Source organism: Esox lucius, chromosome 20 (assembly GCF_011004845.1).
Source record: "Esox lucius isolate fEsoLuc1 chromosome 20, fEsoLuc1.pri, whole genome shotgun sequence".
NCBI classification, from domain to species: domain Eukaryota; kingdom Metazoa; phylum Chordata; class Actinopteri; order Esociformes; family Esocidae; genus Esox; species Esox lucius.
The window spans coordinates 41233027-41250744 of record NC_047588.1 but is presented as its reverse complement, the minus strand read 5'-3'; the positions used below and the strand labels follow the sequence as shown (position 1 = coordinate 41250744).

At 42.5% G+C, this 17718-nt stretch overlaps 1 protein-coding gene across 1 annotated transcript; it reads right to left on the bottom strand.

Annotated features, from left to right (window-relative positions):
* Positions 1-4060: 4060 nt before the first annotated feature.
* Positions 4061-16395, bottom strand: LOC109614771 (zinc finger protein 883-like). The gene is made up of 3 exons (XM_020040894.3): positions 16122-16395; positions 11693-11924; positions 4061-6042 (listed from the first exon to the last, which is right to left on the bottom strand). The coding sequence occupies exons 1-3, from the start codon at positions 16263-16265 to the stop codon at positions 4379-4381; spliced, it is 2040 nt and encodes a 679-aa protein (XP_019896453.1). The 5' UTR covers positions 16266-16395; the 3' UTR covers positions 4061-4378.
* Positions 16396-17718: the final 1323 nt, after the last annotated feature.

Here is a 17718-nt window from a genome sequence, read left to right as displayed (position 1 = left end):
GTGGAGATGAAGGTTGGTCCCATTGGCCTGGAGATGAAGGTTGGTCCCATTGTGGAGATGAAGGTTGGTCCCATTGTGGAGATGAAGGTTGGTCCCATTGGCCTGGAGATGAATGTTGGCCCCATTGTGGAGATGAATGTTGGCCCCATTGTGGAGATGAAGGTTGGTCCCATTGGCCTGGAGATTAAGGTTGGTCCCATTGGCCAGGAGATGAAGGTTGGACCCATTGGCCAGGAGATGAAGGTTGGACCCATTGTGGAGATGAATGTTGGCCCCATTGTGGAGATGAAGGTTGGTCCCATTGGCCTGGAGATGAAGGTTGGTCCCATTGCACTGGAGATGAAGGTTGGTCCCATTGGCCAGGAGATGAAGGTTGGACCCATTGTGGAGATGAAGGTTGGTCCCATTGTGGGATCTAGTTCTTTTACACCCAAGCATGTCAAAATATTTAAATATAACTTAACGCATAAACTACACGCAATCCGCATACCATTTGTTAATGTTTCAGATGACGTCTAGTAAAATCACTAAGTTTTTTAAATAGAGTTTGCGAGACAGACAAAGATGACTGGTGAAAAGACAATTAGATTAGGGTATATAGGTTACTGTACCCAACAAATTTGATATGCAATAGACAGTGTAAAAATATACAACGAACATATTTAAGTCACTAACAATATAAATATGTAACCGTGAAGAAGCTGGATGAGCAGAAGCAGCATAGCCAAGTAGCCTACAGCTGAAGGAAGTAGAGAGAGGGGGATAAATGATGTGGCGTCAAGGCTAGAATGGAGGAAAAAAACACAAGACTGTTGTACACTCACCTAAAGGATTATTAGGAACACCATACTAATACTGTGTTTGACCCCCTTTCGCCTTCAGAACTGCCTTAATTCTACGTGGCATTGATTCAACAAGGTGCTGAAAGCATTCTTTAGAAATGTTGGCCCATATTGATAGGATAGCATCTTGCAGTTGATGGAGATTTGTGGGATGCACATCCAGGGCACGAAGATCCCGTTCCACCACATCCCAAAGATGCTCTATTGGGTTGAGATCTGGTGACTGTGGGGGCCATTTCAGTACAGTGAACTCATTGTCATGTTCAAGAAACCAATTTGAAATGATTCGAGCTTTGTGACATGATGCATTATCCTGCTGGAAGTAGCCATCAGAGGATGGGTACATGGTGGTCATAAAGGGATGGACATGGTCAGAAACAATGCTCAGGTAGGCCGTGGCATTTAAACGATGCCCAATTGGCACTAAGAGGCCTAAAGTGTGCCAAGAAAACATCCCCCACACCATTACACCACCACCACCAGCCTGCACAGTGGTAACAAGGCATGATGGATCCATGTTCTCATTCTGTTTACGCCAAATTCTGACTCTACTATCTGAATGTCTCAACAGAAATCGAGACTCATCAGACCAGGCAACATTCTTCCAGTCATCAACTATCCAATTTTGGTGAGCTCGTGCAAATTTTAGCCTCTTTTTCCTTTTTGTAATGGAGATGAGTGGTACCCGGTGGGGTCTTCTGCTGTTGTAGCCCATCCGCCTCAAGGTTGTGCGTGTTGTGGCTTCACAAATGCTTTGCTGCATACCTCGGTTGTAACAAGTGGTTATTTCAGTCAAAGTTGCTCTTCTATCAGCTTGAATCAGTCGGCCCATTCTCCTCTGACCTCTAGCATCAACAAGGCATTTTCGTCTACAGGACTTCCACATACTGGATGTTTTTCCCTTTTCACACCATTCTTTGTAAACCCTAGAAATGGTTGTGCTTGAAAATCCCAGTAACTGAGCAGATTGTGAAATACTCAGACCGGCCCGTCTGCCACCAACAACCATGCCACGCTCAAAATTGCTTAAATCACCTTTCTTTCCCATTCTGACATTCAGTTTGGAGTTCAGGAGATTGTCTTCACCAGGACCATACCCCTAAATGCATTGAAGCAACTGCCATGTGATTGGTTGATTAGATAATTGCATTCATGAGAAATTGAACAGGTGTTCCTAAAAATCCTTTAGGTGAGTGTATACATATATATATTTATAAATCAGTCCAGAACAACTTAGTATATATACAATCAAATGACAAACAAATGACAAACCGTATCTCAAATTGACCCCCAAAAGAATTGTCCATAATCTACCCATCTATAATTCCGATCACGCAAAACTGTTAATTTTACTCAAACACATACCTATGAATGGTAAAACCAGAGGAACTGATAATTTTGTAGTGGTCTCTTAATTTTTTCCAGGGCTGTATATGGCTTTTGAACTGTATGACAACAGTTCAATAGAATCACTCAGTCACTGTTTAGGGCACAAACATACCTGGATGAACCAAACAAATGGTTTCCTGGACATCCGTGTTGGGACCCAACCCAATACAACACTTTTATATTAAGACATCTGTATATATAGACAGTGGATATAAAAAGTATACACATCCCTGTTCAAATGTTCAGGTTGTTTTTCAATTGAATTGTTCACATTATTGGTCACATTAAAAGTGGAAAAAGTTCTGACATGACTTACCTTTGTCTCATTCTTTTACATCACAAAAACCTGGCATTTTAACAGGGGTGTGTAGACTTTTTATATCCACTGTATATAGATATACCAAGTGATTAACTGTGATGGTATTTTACTTAAGCCTAGTCTAGGACAAAAAAACTATCTTAATGGAATTCTTTTGAAATAAATTTTCTAGCCCTAGACTAAGCATATTCTGTCTGCGAAACCGGTCCTATAAGGATTAACTGGATGCTGGGAATATGGCAGGTGTGAACACAAGGAATATGGAACAGGAATTGAAAGCAATGTGGTTCAGTAGAATACAACACTCGGTACTCTCTCTATATCTGTCATATTAGGAAGGATCCCAACCAGCTCTTAACAAGTGCAGGAACTGACAAATCATACATTTAGGTTATGCTCATCAAAATGTGTGTTAATAAGGCTGGTTTCATTAAAGTAGCCTATCCCCAATGTCTCTTTTGCCAATAAAAAGGAACTCAGGTCAAGCACTGATGTTCAGTAAACCATTTGTAGATTGTACATTGGAGAAAATAAGAATTGGTGTGAAATAAATCTGGGTAGTAGACTAGATCACTACATACATTATTTTACTCATTTGTAGCAATCAGAAAATCTAACTAAAAACTGGTTTGTTTGGGGCATGTCTAAGATCTTCTGGTAGTTTATTCCAGTTATGTACAGCATAACGGCTAAACGCAGCTTCTCCATGTTTAGTTTGGATTCTAGGCTCTACTAGCTGACCTGTGTTCATGGATCTAAGAGCCCTGCTCGGTTTATATTCTTCAAAAATATCAGAAATGTATTCGGGTCCTAAACCATTCAGAGATTTATAAACTAAAAGCACCAGTTTGAAATCTATTCTGTAACTGACTGGAAGCCAATGCAAAGATTTAAGAAATGGAGTGATGTGCTCTGTTCTCTTGGTCCTGGTTAACATTCTAGCAGCAGCATTCTGAATGAGCTACAGCTGATTGAATATTTTTTCTGGGAGTCCAGTGAGTGTTTTACTGTAAGTACAGGTTAGTTACAAGTACCACTCAAGTTAGACTTCAATTTAACTAAGTCAATTGTGTAAAAACTAGTAGTTACACAATATCTAATTTGACATTACATGTACCCTGTACTATTCTGTTAATACTAATCTAAAATGAGTGTCCAAGCTTTAAAATGAGTGCAGGTAAATACTCGATGCTACAAAATATCTCATTATGGAACCAACGGTCAGTTATTCTTTATACCTCCCTAAGTAACTTGGTCAGATTATTATCTCCGTTAAAAGAATGTAAACAACAAATCATTGAGAGTGAAGAGTTTAATAAGTCTCCATTTCCAAACCATTCAAACAAATAACAAAAAGTAAGAGATTAACAGAATATTTACATAAGTCAGCTGATTTAAAGGTTTTATCTACAATCCTGTGTCCAAAAACATTGGGACGCTGTGTAAAATGGAAATAAAAACAGAATGCAAAGATGTGCAAATAATTTAAACCCTATATTCAATAGAAAATAGTACAAAGACAACATATCAAATGTGTAAATTGAGAAATTTAGTCTGGAGCCAACATTAGCATAAATCACCGGTGTGCCCCTGGTGCCGGGGTAAAGCAATTTGGGCATTCAAAATGATCTTCTTTATTTGTGGTAATTTCCACAACAGACAGTAAGACTACTTGATGTGGTAACACTTGTTTATCCACTCGGACAAGTCTGTCAAATGTTTAATATTAATCTGCAGTGTGAAATGTTCCATTTTAATGTCCAGTATGGATGTGCTGGTGAACTTTAAGGACAGCTAATTGAGAGAAACACTTCCCACAGTCAGAACATTAGTAGGTTTTCTCACCTGTGTGCACTCTCTGGTGTTTTGTAAGTCCAGATGATGTAATAAAACACCTCCCACAGTAAGAACAAGAGTAAGGCTTCTCTCCAGTATGTAGGCGTTGGTGAGCTTTAAGGACAGCTAATTGAGAGAAACACTTCCCACAGTCAGAACATGAGTAAGGTTTCTCTCCAGTATGTATGCGCTGGTGAGCTTTAAGGTTAGATAACTGAGAGAAACACTTCCCACAATCAGAACAGGAGTAGGGCTTTTCACCTGTGTGCACTCTTCTGTGACTAGCAAGGTCAGATGGTCTAATGAAACTCTTTCCACAGTCAGAACAGGAGTAAGGCTTCTCACCTGTGCGCAGTGTCTTATGATTAGTATGAGATAAGCTAGTAAAACTCTTCCCATAGTCAGAACAGCAGTAAGGCGTCTCACCTGTATGTATCCTCTGATGTCTAGTAAGTGCATATGATCTAAAGAAACACTTTCCACAGTCAGAACAGGAGTAAGGCTTTTCTCCTGTGTGCACTCTCTTATGACTGGTAAGATGAGATGAGCTAGTAAAACTCTTCCCACATTCAGAACAGCAGTAAGGCTTCTCACCTGTGTGCACTCTCTGGTGTTTGGTAAGTCCAGATGATGTAATAAAACACTTCTCACAGTCAGAACAGGAGTAAGGCTTCTCTCCAGTGTGTATGCGCTGGTGAGCTTTAAGAACAGCTAATTGAGAGAAACAATTCCCACAGGCAGAACAGGAGTAAGGCTTCTCTCTAGTATGTACACGCTGGTGATTTTTAAGGTTAGATGATTGAGAGAAACACTTCCCACAGTCAGAACAGGAGTGAGGCTTCTCACCTGTGTGCAGTCTCTTATGACTGGTAAGATGAGATGAGCAAGTAAAACTCTTCCCACAATCAGAACAGCAGTAAGGCGTATCACCTGTATGCACTCTCTGATGTCTATGTAGTGCAGGTGATCTAAAGAAACACTTTCCACAGTCAGAACAGGAATAAGGTTTCTTTCCATTATGTATGCGCTGGTGAGCTTTAAAGTTACTTGACTGAGAGAAACACTTCCCACAGTCAGAACAGGTGTAAGGCTTCTCGCCTGTGTGCACTCTCTGATGCACAGTAAGTTCAGAAGATGTATTAAAACACCTCGCACAGTCAGAACAGGAGTAAGGTTTCTCTCCAGTATGAATACGACGGTGAGCTTTAAGGGTACCTAATTGAGAGAAACTTTTCCCACAGTCAGAACAAGAGTAAGGCTTCTCACCTGTGTGCACTCTCTGATGCATAGTAAGTTCAGGTGATGTAATAAAACATTTCCCACAGTCAGAGCAGAAGTAAGGCTTCTCTCCAGTATGAATACGTTGGTGAGGTTTAAGGCTACATAATGAAGAGAAACTCTTACCACAGTCAGAACAGGAGTAAGGTTTCTCTCCAGTATGAATACGCTGGTGAGCTTTAAGGCCACCTAATTGAGAGAAACTCTTACCACAGTCAGAACAGGAGTAAGGTTTCTCTCCAGTATGTATTTTAATGTGTCTTTTTAACAGTGATAGAGATAAGAAATGTTTTTCACAATGGGGGCAGTGATGAGACTTCTTATCATTGAAGACTTCCTGGCGTTTCTCTCCAAGTGTCGTTGCTTCAGGAATCCCATCTGTGTGACAGACATCAGTAAAGTTAGTTGGTTCTCAACACAGTTCATCTATTGTGTATTTTTCAACTTGGATCTTTTGTTTCTTTAAATGAATATTTAGCCCAGAATAATCAGTAATACATGGTATTCTTTAAACAGCCACAGCATGGTTATTATTGACACTATACTTAAGCACATATTCTGACATTTTATATATACAGTGGGGAGAACAAGTATTTTATACAGTGGCGATTTTGCAGGTTTTCCCACTTACAATGCATGTAGAAGTCTGTAATTTTTATCAAAGGTACACTTCAACTGTGAGAGACGGAATCTAAAACAAATGTCCAGAAAATCACATTGTATGATTTTTAAGTAATTAATTTGCATTTTATTGCATGACATAAGTATTTGAAACATCAGAAAAGCAGAACTTAATATTTGGTACAGAAACCTTTGATTGCAATTACAGAGATCATACGTTTCCTGTAGTTCTTGACCAGGTTTGCACACACTGCAGCAGGAATTTTGGCCTACTCCGCCATACAGACCAGCTGTCGCTGGGCAATACAGACTTTCACGTCTGGAGGCTAGGCCACTCCAGGACCTTGAGATGCTTCTTATGGACCCACTCCTTAGTTGCCCTGGCTGTGGTTTCGGGTCATTGTCATGCTGGAAGACCCAGCCACGACCCATCTTCAATGCTCTTACTGAGGGAAGGAGGTTGTTGGCCAAGATCTCGCGATACATGGCCCCATCCATCCTCCCCTCAATACGGTGCAGTCGTCCTGTCCCCTTTGCAGAAAAGCATCCCCAAAGAATGAGGTTTCCACCTCCATGCTTCACGGTTGGGATGGTGTTCTTGGGATTGTACTCATCCTTCTTCCTCCAAACACGGCGAGTGGAGTTTAGACCAAAAAGCTCTAATTTTGTCTCATCAGACCACATGACCTTCTCCCATTCCTCCTCTGGATCATCCAGATGGTCATTGGCAAACTTCAGACAGGCCTGGACATGCGCTGGCTTGAACAGGGGGACCTTGCGTGCGCTGCAGGATTTTAATCCATGACGGCGTAGTGTGTTATTAATGGTTTTCTTTGAGACTTTGGTCCCAGCTCTCTTCAGGTCATTGACCAGGTCCTGCCGTGTAGTTCTGGGCTGATTCCTCACCTTCCTCATGATCATTGATGCCCCACGAGGTGAGATCTTACATGGAGCCCCAGACCGAGGGAGATCGACCGTCATCTTGAACATGCTTTGTAAGTAGGAAAACCTAAAAAATCTGCAGTGTATCAAATGTGTGTGTATATATAACATCGCCATAGTCCAGCAATGACAAAGTTGGCAGCAACATGTCCCCTTTAGCCTCGAAGGAAAAACATGAACTGTTTCTAAATTAAAAATCACATTTCAGTTTCTTCACCAATTGCTGAATGTGAGGCTTAAAATAGAGATAATCATCCTTTATAAGACCTAAATATTTGCACTGAGAAACAGACTCAATCTCAGCCTTGAAAAGTGGTGATAGATGGAAGGTTAAGTGGCTTTGATTTAACAATGAGAAAACATTGAGTTGTTTGGTTAGCATTCAAAACAAGTTTTAAATCAAACAATGTTGTACAGTATTAAAAGCAAGCTGCAACTGACAAAGAGCCTGTTTTGGTGCAGACGAAGAAAAGTATATCACAGTGTCATCAGCATAAAAGTGGAATTTGGCATTAAAAACATATCCTTAATAAAAGTGGTCCCAGGACCGAACCTTGGGGCACGCCCTTGGATACACTGAGAGCTAGAAGTGATACCTCCTACCTGCACGCACTGAGATCTGCCTGATAGACCATTTTCAAACCAGCAGGCTGTTTGTTCTGACTGTTCTGAGGTGTCTTTGTTTCAATAAAAGGTTTATTTGTCATTTGCAATAAGTTACAGCAATTAAATGCTTGGTTCTCCTACTCCCGACAGTGCAGTTAAAAGTTAAAGTAACAGAAACTATATTCATTCATCCATCCATCATCTTCTTCCACTTATCTGGGGCTGGGTTGCGGGGCAGCAGTCTAAGCAGAGATGCCCAGACTTCCCTCTCCCTAGACACTTCCTCTAGCTCTTCCGGGGGGACACGAGGTGTTCCCAGGGCAGCCGGGAGACATAGGACATGCTGGAGGGACTAGGTCTTCCCAGGGGTCTCCTCCCGGTGGGTCGGGCCCGGAACACCTGGGGAAGGCGTCCAGGATGCATCCGGAACAGATGCCAAAGCCACCTCAGCTGACCCCTCTCAATGTGGAGGAGCAGCGGCTCTACTCTGAGCTCCTCCCGGGTGACCGAGCTTCTCACCCTAAGGGATTGCCCAGCCACCTTGCGGAGAAAGCTCATTTCGGCCGCCTGTATCCGGGATCTTGTCCTTTTGGTCATGACCCAAAGCTCATGACCATAGGTGAGAGTAGGAACGTAGATTGACCGGTAAATCGAGAGCTTCGCCTTGTGGCTCAGCTCTTTCTTCACCATGACAGACAGATACATCGACCGCATTACTGCAGAAGCTGCACCGATCCGTCTGTCAATCTCCCGTTCCATCCTCCCCTCACTCGTGAACAAGACCCCTAGATACTTAAACTCCTCCACTTGAGGCAAGAACTCTCCACCAACCTGAAGTGGGCAAGCCACCCTTTTCCGACTGAGGACCATGGCCTCGGATTTGGAGGTACTGATTTTCATCCCAACCGCTTCACACTCGGCTGCAAACCGTCCCAGTGCATGCTCCAAATCCAAATCCACAAAACACATGTGGATTGGTTGGGCAAACTCTCCATCACCCTGTAGAGGGTATAGTGCTGGTCCAGTGTTCCACAGCCCGGACGAAAACCACACTGTTCCTCCTGAATCCGAGGTTCTACTATCGGCCGTATTCTCCTCTCCAGTACCCTGGCATATACTTTACCGGGGAGGCTGAGAAGTGTGATCCCCCTGTAGTTGGAAAACACCCTCCGGTCCCCCTTCTTAAAAAGAGGGACCACCAGCCCGGTCTGCCATCCCAGAGGCACTTTCCCCGACCACCACGCGATGCTGCAGAGGCGTGTCAACCAAGCACAACCATTTCTAGGATTTACAAAGAATGGTGTGAAAAGGGAAAAACATCCAGTATGCGGCAGTCCTGTGGGTGAAAATGCCTTGTTGATGCTAGAGGTCAGAGGAGAATGGGCCGACTGATTCAAGCTGATAGAAGATCAACTTTCACTGAAATAACCAATCGTTACAACTGAGGTATGCAGCAAAGCATTTTTGAAGCCACAACACGCACAACCTTGAGGTGGATGGGCTACAACAGCAGAAGACCCCACCGGGTACCACTCATCTCCACTACAAATAGGAAAAAGAGGCTAAAATTTGCACAAGCTCACCAAAATTGGACAGTTGAAGACTGGAAGAATGTTGCCTGGTCTGATGAGTCTCGATTTCTGTTGAGTCAGAATTTGGCGTAAACAGAATGAGAACATGGATCCATCATGCCTTGTTACCGCTGTGCAGGCTGGTGGTGGTGGTGTAATGGTGTGGGGGATGGGCCCCTTAGTGCCAATTGGGCATCGTTTAAATGCCACGGCCTACCTGAGCATTGTTTCTGACCATCCCTTTATGACCACCATGTACCCATCCTCTGATGGCTACTTCCAGCAGGATAATGCACCATGTCACAAAGCTCGAATCATTTCAAATTGGTTTCTTGAACATGACAATGAGTTCACTGTACTGAAATGGCCCCCACAGTCACCAGATCTCAACCCAATAGAGCATCTTTGGGATGTGGTGGAACGGGATCTTCGTGCCCTGGATGTGCATCCCACAAATCTCCATCAACTGCAAGATGCTATCAATATGGGCCAACATTTCTAAAGAATGCTTTCAGCACCTTGTTGAATCAATGCCATGTAGAATTAAGGCAGTTCTGTAGGCGAAAGCGGGTCAAACACAGTATTAGTATGGTGTTCCTAATAATCCTTTAGGTGAGTGTAAGTGACAGATGAGCATGGACTATGGATGAAAGGGAAGATGGGTTCCCGAGTTGAGCAGCCTTACAGCCTGTAGAAAGAAGCTTGTTTGTTTTGGACTGAATACTCCTGTACCTTCTGCCTGACGGCAGCTTGGTAAACAGTCTGTGGCATGGATGGCTGGGATCTGTAATGATACGTTTGCTCCACCTCCTACACCTCTCTTTGTAGAGATCAAGCAGGTCAGACCTTGTGATGCTCTCTGATGTTTTAATCACCCACTGAAGTGCTTTGCGGTCGAGGGCGGTGCAGCTGCCATACCAGGCGGTGACACAGCCGGTCAGGATACTCTCGAAAGTGCATCTGTAGATGTTGGTGAGTAACCTGGAATCCATGCCAAATCTCCTTAAATCGGCGTAGGAAGAAGAGCCGTTTCCTGGCCTGCTTTTCCATGATGTTATAGTGATGAGACCAGGTCTAGTCATTGATGATGTTGACCATAATCAATGAACAGCATTCTCACGTGTTCCTTTTGTCCAGATGAGAGAGTGCAAAGTGGAAGGTCAGAGCGATGGCGTCCTCGATGGATCTGTTTTGTCTCTAGGCAAACTGTAGCGGGTCAAGTGTTACAGGCATGGAGTCTGTGATGTGTGTTTTAACTAGCCGCTCAAAGTACTTCATGATGATTGATGTGAATGCTACAGGGCGGTACTCATTCATGCAGAGGACTTTTGCTTTTTTGACACAGGAACAATTATGGACTTTTTGAAGGAGGTGGGGAGCACTGACTGATGTAGCGAAAGGTTGAAGATATAAGTAAAGACATCAGCCAGTTGGTCAGCACAGACCTTGAGAAAACAGCCTGAGATGTTGTCTGGTCCAGGAGCCTTGCGGGTGTTAATCCTTTTTAGGGCTTTACAGACGTCTGACCTGGTCATTTGAAAAGGGCAGCTGTCCTGGTCCATTTCAGTATCCATGCCAGGGATGATGTTCTCAAATCAAGCATAGAAAGAGTTCAGTTCCTCTGGGAGAGAAGCCGGCACTTCCCCCACACTACCTGTGTTGCCTTTATAGTCAGTGATGGTTCTCAGACCACTCCACATGTTCCTGGTATTGGAGCCCTGGTAGAGAGATTCTACTTTGACTCTGTATTGACTTTCTGCAGTTTTTATTGCCTTCCTGAGATCATACCGGGATTTCTTATAATTATCCATGCTGCCGGACTTGAATGCTGCAGTTGAATGCTGCCTTTAGCATGGCACGGATACCACTGTTGACCCATGGTTTTTGATTAGGAAATGATTTTGTAGTTATATGTTATATAACATCGTCAATATATTTGCTAATAAAACCGGTCACTGACTCTGTGTATTCATTGATATTGCCTTCAGATGCCTCTCAGAACATTTCCCAGTCTGTGGTGAATACTGTGTGGTCCATGGTATCAATGAAGAGGGCTGCACAATATTGCTTTTTGCCTACAATTTCAATAAAATTATATACTACTTGTAGGTCGGCTGTAGTTGTGTTGTGACTTGTCATCTAGGAGCATAGATAAGGCTGTAATTTTTCCTTTCTGAGACGACTAAATAAACATAGCAATATTGAGAATACACAAATGTGGCATGAAAAATCATCTACCCCTTTCATTAGTAAGAACAACAAATTGACAACATTAAACCAGTTCTTACATTGAATAAGTAAATCCTCCTCTTCCTTTTTAATTACAACCCCATTCTTCTCCTCTTCATCTTTAATGGTATCATTCAGTCCCAGAGTTTGACTGCAGTCTTCCTGCTTCACTGATGTCATCTCTGAATCCACCATTGAACACTGAGCTCCACTGTCACAATCAGAATCCAGTGACTCTTGTTTGATCTCAGTGTGGAAGGAGAGCAGCAGGCTGGGTTTCTCCTCCATCTGCTAAAATAAAGACCAAATCAGACCCATACATGACTGATGAACATGTTGGATGGGAATCTAATATAATCACAATGGGGGGGACAACAAAAACAATGATTGTAAGCACCATTTATTAGTATCAAATTTGTTTATTTTGTAACATTTGTTACTCTTTTATTCTTGTGTTTATTTTGGTATTTCAGAGCAACTTCCGTATTGAAACTTGAAGGTTTGAAGGAAGCTGAAAAAGTGTAAAATAAACGAGTGTGGATGGCGGAGCAACACTATTGTTTAACCGTCGTTGGTTCTTTCCGGGCCAAATCAACACGTTAAACCAGACCTGGGCAAACTACGGCCCGCGGGCCACATCCGGCCCTTTGTACGTCCCTGTCCGGCCCGCGTGAGGCCAATCAGAAATGATAGGGATGCACCAAAAATTCGGCCACCGAATAATTTACACAATCTTTTCTTTCGGGGTTTTGGTTTTCGGCCTTTGGAAATTTTATTTTGAAAAGCGTTACGTTTGTATTACTTACGTACGGACGTATATGCGTGCGTGAGCTGAGAGTGAAGATGAACAGCGACAAGTGACGCTAGCCAGGTTACCCTCAAGATGTCGGGTCACGCTAAGACAAGAAAAGTTGATAACGAATGCCGTGTTTTCAACAAGACATGGACTGCCAAGTATTTCTTTACAGAAATTAAAGGTAAAGCCGTTTGCTTAATCTGTGGTACACAGGTCGCTGTGTTAAATGATTATAATTTGAATCGCCACTACACGGCCAGGCATGAGGATTAATACAGAAATCTGTCTGATGAAGAGCGCGCGTGGGAGTCTGATGCGTTGCTAGCAAAACTGCAAACCCAACAAGGACTTTTTATGAAACTTCACACCCCCAGAGATGCAGCCGTCAGGACAAGTTATGTAATTTCTCACAAAATCGCCAGAAAAAGTAAGGCGTTTTCTGACGGAGAGTTTATTAAGGAGTGCTTATTGGACTCTTTCTCCGGGCGCAATAACATAAAAAAGGGCGCATTTGAGAACGTGTCACTCTCCCGACGCACTGTAACGAGGCAGGTTGAGGACATCGCTGGAGACTTGGAACTTCAGCTGAAGAACAGAGCGGCTGACTTTTGACTATTTTTCTCTGGCTTTGGATGAGAGCTGCGATGTACGTGACACCGCCCAGCTACTCATCTTCTTACGTGGGATAACTGCCGACTTTCAAATCACGGAGGAGTTGGCAGCCATGCAGTCAATGAACGGGACAACCACTGTAAATTACTTGTTCACAGAGGTAAATGCATGTTTGGACATGTTAGGACTGAAATGGGACAAGCTGGCAGGTGTGATAGACGGTTGTCTAAATCTGACTGGGAAAAATGTTGGACTTTTAAAGAGAATGCAGGATAAAGTGACAGAAATTAACCCTGTGCAGAAATTGACATTTTTGCATTGTTTTATACATCAGGAAGTGTTATTTAAGACAGTGTTAAAAATGAACAATGTTGTTGATGCTGTAACTAAAACAGTTAACCTCACCTGAGCGAGAGAATTAAATCACAGACAATTTGTTGCATTTTTGGAGGGAAATGAGATTGAACAAGGTAACATAAGCTATCACTGCAGGTGGCTCAGCCTTGGCAAAGTACTGAAAAGTGTCTGGGACCTGAGAGACCAGATTCAGGATTTCTGTGTTAAGAAAGGACATAACATCCCAGAGCTTTCAGATAAAGACTGGGTGGCAGACCTCGGATTCGCTGTGGATGTGACTGCACTAATGAATGAACTAAATGTCAAACTGCAGTGCAAGGGCCTTTTTGTGCAGATGTACAGTGCAGTGAAGGCTTTCATGAGAAAGTTGCAGCTTATCTCAAGCCAAGTGAAGGACAACATTCTGACCCACTTGCCAACACAACAAGGAAGCCCAAAGATCAGCCGATCAAATCAACCATGTTAGAAGCACTGCATGCAGAGTTTTCAAGGCGATTTCAAGATTCCAAAACTCTTGAGAGTGAAATGCACATGGTTTCTTCTCCCTTCAACTGCAGTGTGGATAATGCACCACGTGATGTTCAGGTGGAACTCATTGACCATTGACTCATTGCCGAGCACTTCAGGTCAGTCTCACTGCTGGACTTTTACTCCTCCCTCAAAGAGGAGAATTTTCCACACCTGAGGAGGCATGCTCAGAGGATTCTAGTCCTCTTTGGATCTACCTATGTATCTGAACAGACATTCTCAGTGATGAAGTTCAACAAATCCAAACACAGATCCTCTATCACTGATGACCACCTCTCAGCTGTCCTTGGCATAGCCACCTCAGACATTCAGCCAGATTTCAAGCCCAGAACAGACTGGATTATTCTCACTGAAGAGGTAAAATGAGGTGGAAAACATTACAAGTTATTGTTTGTTGTATTGCTGTATTTCTATAAACTTGTCAAGTTGTTTTTCATTGTTTGTGGAGATTAACAAGTAAAAAAAAAAATTGCACTCATTCAATAATTGCTTTTGTTTTCTTATTTGACCTATACACCACAATTTCACATTGCCTAAATATAAATATTTACAGAATAGTTTTATTCTTCCGATTATCAGTACCAGCTATTCAAAATATATAATTTATTGCATTTTACAATGAAAGAAAGTTGAGCAGAATTAAGTTCAAGTTATCGTTGTTGTGGCCCTCTGACACAATTCAGGTTTCTCATGTGGCCCCTTGTAAAAATTAATTGCCCACCCCTGCGTTAAACTGTCTTATGTTGTTCATACAATGTGGTTATGATTAGAGAACTTTAGAAAAGCTAAGAATTATGAAGGGTTAAAATAGCCACTACAATGATGTGCACTTTACTAAACCTGACTCCAGAATAGAGGGGAAATACTTTTCATTTATATAATGGTTAATCTCTGCCTTGGCAAGGTACAACAAAAAATACATTACTGAATTGTATAGATGTGATAAATTGACAATTTGACTTGCCTTTTCTGATATTCCTTTAAAAAAATATATAATATTAAAAATGTATGCTTGAGCATCCCTGCTGCAAGGTATTATGAGAAATGTGACAATAGTTTAGGCTTGTATTTTAAAAAGGTTATTTAATTAACTTACCTCGGTTTAATGCACAGAAGACAGTGATTATACCGTTAGAAAATATAAATAACAAGCAGTAAGTCTGGTCACCAGTCTGAGTCCACTACATTGCCATCTGTATCCCGTTCCCTGTTCAGCTCAGAAGGTCTGACCTGCCATCCCTGCAAGATCTCTACACAGAGAGGTGTAGGAGGAGGAGCAAACGGATCATTACAGATCCCAGCCACCCATGCCATGGACTGTTTACCAAGCTGCCGTCAGGCAGAAGGAACAGGAGTATTCAGTCCAAAACTAACAGGTTACGGGACAGCTTCTTTCCACAGGCTGTAAGGCTGCTCAACTCGGGAACACATCTTCCCTTCCATCCAGTCCATGCACATCTGTCACTTTTACATTGCAATACGGTTGTACAGTTGTATAGTTATTATTATTGATGTGAGTTTTTGTATAGTATTATTACTGATTGATTGTATTATCTTTTTTTTTTATTATAATTACTGTTACTTTTTAACTGCACTATCGGGCATTTCATTGCAGTAACATATTATTGCAAATGACAAATAAACCCTTTGAACTTTGAACGAACTCAACATGAACAATCACATCCGTCCCTAGGTGCCTTGCTTAACGTTAAGGAAAAACATCATCAAAACTTTCCCCAATGTTCTTTATAAAACGTATTTTGTCACAAAACTACCACGAACAGATCCATATAAATCAAAGCTATAAAATTAGTTGGACTAAAAAACGATATTTTGGCTCTTGGAGCTACACAGTTGGGAACGGTTATAACGCAGAGCAAAAGTGTTGCTAGGATCACAATACATTCCGGGCTTAGCCTACACCCCGCTCCGCCCGGCACAGAAAGTACAGGGTTTTGAATGTACATGCGGAACATTTCGATGTACATGCTAGTGGCCTACACGCCTACATTGTCTTAATGTGCGATCGGAATTATAGATTAATCGATATGGGGCTTTTTTTTTTTTATTATTATAATTTTTGGTCAATTTGAGATCCGGGGCTATTCATAAAAGGGCTAGCGACGCCACTGGACGCAGCGTATTTATATAGAAGAAAACAAACCAAATAAAAAAACTGTTCTTTAACCACTTACCATTTTAGCAACTCTGATTTCCGTTCGTATATCACGAAACGTTCCTGATGTCTTGAAAACGTAAATCAACAGCGCAAATGTAGACGCCAAATCGTCTTCTTCAAGTTTATTGGCGGATCGCAACCAATGGAAAGTTGCATGCATCGCCACCTACTGTACCGGAGTGTGAGTTAGTGATGGCACGCTTGAGGCGGCGCTTATGTACGCGCCTCGAGATTTTCTAGCGAAACAGATCGTAACCAACATCTATGGTAACCAAAGGGCAAACACCGAGAATGACAAATGAAGCCTACCCGGAAGTGCCAAAAACTGCTATTCATCGAATGACCACTTGACCACTTTGCTGGCTGCAAAAGGGAGCAATCTCCATAGATCTCATGGCCAAATATACAGGAGAAATAAACATGTTTACAGGTAAAAAAAATGGTCATGAGCTTTGGGTCATGACCGAAAGGACAAGATCCCGGATACAGGCGGCCGAAATGAGCTTTCTCCGCAGGGTGGCTGGGCGATCCCTTAGAGATAGGGTGAGAAGCTCGGTCACCCGGGAGGAGCTCAGAGTAGAGCCGCTGCTCCTCCACATCGAGAGGGGTCAGCTGAGGTGGCTTGGGCATCTGTTTCGGATGCCTCCGGAACGCCTTCCTGGGAAGGTGTTCCGGTCCCGTCCCACCGGGAGGAGACCCCGGGGAAGACCTAGGACACGCTGGAGGGACTATGTCTCCTGGCTGGCCTGGGAACGCCTCGGTGTCCCCCCGGAAGAGCTAGAGGAAGTGTCTAGGGAGAGGGAAGTCTGGGCATCTCTGCTTAGACTGCTGCCCCCGCGACCCGGCCCCGGATAAGTGGAAGATGATGATGATGACGACAGGTAAAAAAATGGTTTTGGTGTATACTGCTTATTTCCCCCATTGTGAAAACTGGTAACATGTGCAGTTAATACAGGTAATGAGTGGAGAACAGGAGGGCTTCTTAAAGAAAAACTAACAGGTCTGTGAGAGCCAGAATTCTTACTGGTTGGTAGGTGATCAAATACTTATGTCATGCAATATTAAATGCAAAAATCATACAATGTGATTTTCTGCATTTTTGTTTTAGATTCCGTCCCTCACAGTTGAAGTGTACCTATGATGAAAATTACAGACCTCTACATGCTTTGTAAGTAGGAAAACCTGAAAAATCAGCAGTGTATCAAATACTTGTTCTCCCCACTGTAGATCACATTAAAGGTGGAAAATGATCTGACATGATTTATCTTTGTCTCATTCTTTTACATCACAAGAACCTGGAATTTTAACAAGGGTGTGTAGACTTTTTATATCCACTGTACATTCAGCAAGAACTAGTGGCGTCGTCCATACAGTTGGGAAGGAATATATGTTTCCACTTCAGCAATGTAAAATCAGAACAACTGTCATGACACTACTCTGTATTGATCTCTGTACTTGTACTCTTCTGTCATGATGCTTGTTCCTGTATATACGATTAAACCTGAAATAATTAACTGTTATGCTAACGACTGAAGAGTTTTTCCTTGATAAATTGCAAAAATGTATCATCTTCCACAGACCCCTCTGTGCATATATATCTACAAATTAAAAAC

Coding starts and splice junctions, on each gene's coding strand:
- LOC109614771 (XM_020040894.3), bottom strand. CDS start 16,265: ATGCATGCAACTTTCCATTGGTTGCGATCCGCCAATAAACTTGAAGAA. Junction 11,925..16,121: donor AAATCAGAGTTGCTAAAATG/GTAAGTGGTTAA, acceptor TCTTTATTTTAG/CAGATGGAGGAGAAACCCAG. Junction 6,043..11,692: donor GGAGGATTTACTTATTCAAT/GTAAGAACTGGT, acceptor TCTGTCACACAG/ATGGGATTCCTGAAGCAACG.